Below are 4,522 nucleotides of genomic sequence, written 5' to 3'. Positions count from 1 at the left end.
GCCTCTCCTCAAGACTCCTACGGCAGGACACTCAATTTAGGCACATAATTGTGACAAATGTCGATGTAGATTGACGTAAAGGTTGCATCAAATCCGCCTTGGTTGTTCACACTGCGGCTGCATTGAAAAAAATCAGACCTGGGTCTGATTCAGGACCACATATGGAAGTGGTCTAAATCTGATTTGAAAAAAATCAGATCTGGGCAAGATTTGAGTGTTCACACTACTTCTGAAGAAGTCTGACCTGGTCACTTGACCCCAAAAAAAAACAGATTTGGGCCACTTTTGCCTGCAGTCTGAACGTAGCTTAATTGACTGTAAGGCATGCAAGGAGAATAGAATATGTGGGTTGCTATTCATAGCCTACATCTCACACAGGTTATTATCCATTATCTACTACATTACTATAAATGTAATACCTTCAGGTAGCCTATAGGGTGATTCAAATTATCAACCTGGAAAAGTGTGAATGCATTTGCACTTACAGTACTGTTTTTAAATGAAAAGATAAACATAAAAAATGCTGACTATCATATCAGTCACCAGCAATTGCGTAACTTGTCTCCAGAAATGAAGCAGCCAAGCATACATAGGGATCCTGATGACAAATGGCAGATAGTGGCAGATAGGTTAGAGCTTTGTGACTTTACATCTTAGCTTATAGACATCACTGCACTGCCCACATCAGGGACAAAGCAGCCAATGGCAGGACGCATTTAAACCAGACGCCGATGTGACCAAACCAATGAGAGCGCAGCTGCTTTGTTTCTCTGCCTGCATGGCTCTGTTTAGTGCGCACATGTGACCTCAGAAGGCGCTTGCTGGCATTTAAACATCATCGACAGGGTGCTGAAGCGGACAGCTCCCCATACAGATAAACAAACCAAAACACAATGGCTCGTTTGGCTCCCCGTTATGGACGCGTTGAAGCCTTTTTCTATCTTTAACTCTCAGTGAAGATCTCCATTTCCCCAGTCGCGCATCATCTTTGAAAATTAAAGGACTTTATTTTTAAGCCGCTGACGAGAACGGCGCCGTGTTCTCTCTACAAACGGCAGTTTAAAGCGGATGTTGTGACACCTGTAGCTGAATCTGGATCTCAATCTCCTGAAACGAGAGGTTAGATTGTTTCACATCCGTTCTGCATCCGCCGTGCAGGAGAGGTGCTCCGGCGCTGTCTGATCTCGAGTGGGGAAGCGCAAAGGTATATAACCTAAAGCCATTTACAGACGCATTAATATCTAAGCCGCTCTCTGTGCCTGCTTAGACAGGAAGGAGCATGGATAGAGAGGAATTTGCTCTGACTAGTGCGTTGAAGGGATTTGTAGAGCTGGGGGTGTGCTCCTGTTGAAACTAAGCTAAGGACAGTGGATGAAGCACAGTCACTAACAGCTCGCTATTTCTCTTTGAGCCTTCTTTGGTTTATTATTTCATATTTTTTGGCGAGTATATATTATATATAGTATATTTTTTTTTTAATCAGCCATGGGGAAAGATGAGTGCAAAACAATGCTGGACGCTTTGAACAAAGTGACCGCTTGCTACAGGCATTTGGTCATCGCCCTGGGAAGCACCTCGGACTCGCAAAACCTGCGGGAGGAGCTGAAGAGGACCCGCAAAAAGGCCCAGGAGCTGGCCGTGGCCAACAGGACTAAACTGACCTCTCTGCTCAAAGACAAAAGCATCAGCAAAGAGGACCGGGCTGAGTACGAGCGCCTATGGGTGCTGTTCTCGAGCAGCATGGAGCTCCTGGAGGTGGACATGAAAAGGTCCCTGGAGATAGGGCAGGATTTCCCCCTCAAGGTGCCGACGAGACACCTGATCCAGACGGGGATGACCGGCAGCACCACCACGGTGGCGGCCCGGGCCATGAGCGTGCAGAACATGAAGTACGAGGCGGACAGCAACATCGACACGGCGGACCTCCGGGACCTGCAGTGCGAGATCTCCCAGGTGAGCCATATGATGGAGGAGATGGAGATGAAGGTGCAGGTGGCGCCGTGGGCCGTCGAGGCGAAGCAGGAAGCAGGCGCGGAGCTCAAGTCCAACATGAGTGTGGGGAATTCCTCCGTGGGTGTGATCTCCATCTGCGAAGAGGAGCCCAAAGAAGAGGAAGGAGGCGGCAGCAGGGATACTGGCTTCGCGTCGATCTGCGCTGTGGTTGTATTCTTAGTCATCGTTACGGTGGCTGTGGTTCTAGGATATTTGGTCATCAACATGTCCTGAACTGTCTATAACCAACAGCCCACCCTGATGGACACCCCGAGTGGCCCACGGGCGCGTCACCGTGGTTACAAGCGCCAGCAGCTCCACAACAGAGAGAGAGTTTTTTTTTTTTTTATTTAATTTTTTTGAGGGAGCTGACAAAATTGGGGACACGTGAAGTTATTCATCATACTCGAATTTGTGAATGTATTCGGTGGAGTTGAGGAGTTGCACTAGATAGCCTACAATGTAGAACAATAGAATGGACGTCGAGCACAATTTGAGGTTAAGTATGCTATATTTTTTAAAGGGGCCAAAGGGTCGTGTAGCCTATTTTTGGAAGAGGGAAAAAAAAAGTCATGAAATTACGTGACAGTGTCTGGCCATCAGGATGATAGGCCAACCAACAACACGTAATCCAAGTGGATTAGTGGAAAAGATCAAGCGTAAATGTAGCCTACTGTTAAGTATTCCCCTTGATGTTCTGCTGATTGATGCTTAAAATTTATGAATTCAATCCAGCAACAAAGTCAGACGTGTTCAAACGAGCATGGAGCATCAGAGAAGTGGGGTCAAGTTTATGGGAACTAATAGAGTCAATGTTCCAGTTGGATGTGATCAAATCCGCACTGTTCCACGCGCACAGTTTTATTACACCATAAGATCTGTATATTGTAGTAGGCCTGCATCGTACTGATAGTAATTGCATCAAATCACAACGTTCTCCATGAGAGCCTTGGGGACCTGAGAGACAATAATGCACCCATTCACTGTAAGCCTGTTCATGTTCCTTTTCAGGGTTTTCTTGCAAACAGTGTTGAATGTATACATTGCAACATGTGAACAGAGGGTTTGTACATACAGACTGCTGTGTCAGATAATGTACATACATAAGTATATTTATTATAATAAAATTTTGAAACACACTTTTGAGAAACGTGCAGTTTGAAGAAACAATAGCTCCCAGGTGTTTCACAAGCAAGACTAGAGCAGTTTTTGCATGCATGCATGAGTTGAATGTCATATAATATGGAACATTTGTTTTGAACATTTTGTTTTTAATGACTGCAAAGCTTGACACGCATACATCAGATGTACAGATTTATTTTAAGCAGAGGATTAAGTGTCTTAGACGTAACCACAGTGGTTTTAAAATAGTGTTCTATTTAAAATGGAAAGGAGACTAAAACAGATTCTTTAACTCCCTAATGGTTTTAGTTATAAGAGTCTTTGAAGGTCCAAGGTGAACTGAGAGTGGATGGCTGCCAGAGCCAAAGCCTTTATTTGCGACTGTTAGTTAAGGGGGAGGGGGGGGGGGGGGGGGCAGTTGTCCTGGGCCAGTTTGAGGTCAGCTCAGAAATAGTTTCAAGGCAGAAATCTTAATCACATGGAGTCTAAGAGCAAAGACTGGGCTGATAGCTGAGAAAAACCCAAGCAGAGAGATGTTAGTTACACATCATGAGTCTAACAGCATTTTCTATTTAGCTATGATTTTTTTCTAATAAGAAACAAGAATAGGAAATGATATAATGCTCTTATATGGAAGATCATGTTTCCCTTACTTTATTAGAATTGTAGAAAGGTTTAATTAAAAAGATCCAATCTCACTGGGCAGATACATTTTGTTTTCACTCCTTTTCTCTAAAATCTAAATATTTAAAATATTGAGTCAAAATAATTGTGGATGTTCAAAGTGCAGCAATTCATTTCTTCCTCCAACCTGTATTAGTTATTTATCTGAAACAAATCCCTCTGTGGGTCTAAGCGGTTGCAAACATAGTCTTAAATAGATTTTTCAAAAATGGAATTAAGATGATTAATCCACAATTGAAAACAAAACAAAAACTATAACATCTCCAAGTTTATGGTAAATTATATAGTTTATTAAGGAAATTTACGGAAAACCCACGGAGTGCATCACTGTTTACGAGGCAAGGGCTGAATTAAAAAGCAGAGGATATATTGTATCAGAATCTTTTCAGGTAAAAATGGAACAGTAAGATTAAAATATATAGGCAGTACATCAAAAGGATGTAAAGTGCTACTAACAACTACTATTAAAGAGAAGGGTTAGTCCACAGTATCTAAGCATTCTGTGTCTCTCCTCTGTTACAAACTCACAAAGACCCTTTGACATCAGCTAGTTTGTCACTTACCAGTGGTGCTTTCAGGCAGAAAAACAGAGTCACCTCAAATAAATCAATGTCTATTCATCATCCATAGTACAGGTGATGGACAACTTCAGTAATTTCTACTTATTCACATGCTTCAATGTGAATTCTAATGAAAAGTGTGTTATAATTGCTCGCAGTTCAAC

At 42.8% G+C, this 4,522-nt stretch overlaps 2 protein-coding genes across 2 annotated transcripts in view; one reads left to right on the top strand and one right to left on the bottom strand.

Annotated features, from left to right (window-relative positions):
* Positions 1 to 751: 751 nt before the first annotated feature.
* LOC116060603 (regulator of G-protein signaling 9-binding protein) lies at positions 752 to 3,131 on the top strand. Its single transcript, XM_031314265.2, has one exon. It carries the CDS (start codon positions 1,486 to 1,488, stop codon positions 2,224 to 2,226), a length of 741 nt encoding a protein of 246 aa, XP_031170125.1. The 5' UTR covers positions 752 to 1,485; the 3' UTR covers positions 2,227 to 3,131.
* The window catches only part of nudt19 (nudix (nucleoside diphosphate linked moiety X)-type motif 19), an 8,695-nt gene continuing 7,212 nt past the window's right edge, over positions 3,040 to 4,522 (bottom strand). The window contains exon 4 of the mRNA XM_035999349.1: positions 3,040 to 3,055. The gene's annotated coding sequence lies outside the window, so the exon portion shown is untranslated. The remainder of the gene's footprint in view (positions 3,056 to 4,522) is intronic.

The sequence above is a fragment of the Sander lucioperca genome, chromosome 3 (assembly GCF_008315115.2).
Source record: "Sander lucioperca isolate FBNREF2018 chromosome 3, SLUC_FBN_1.2, whole genome shotgun sequence".
Lineage (NCBI taxonomy): Eukaryota > Metazoa > Chordata > Actinopteri > Perciformes > Percidae > Sander > Sander lucioperca.
This window is presented reverse-complemented; position numbering and strand designations above follow the sequence as displayed.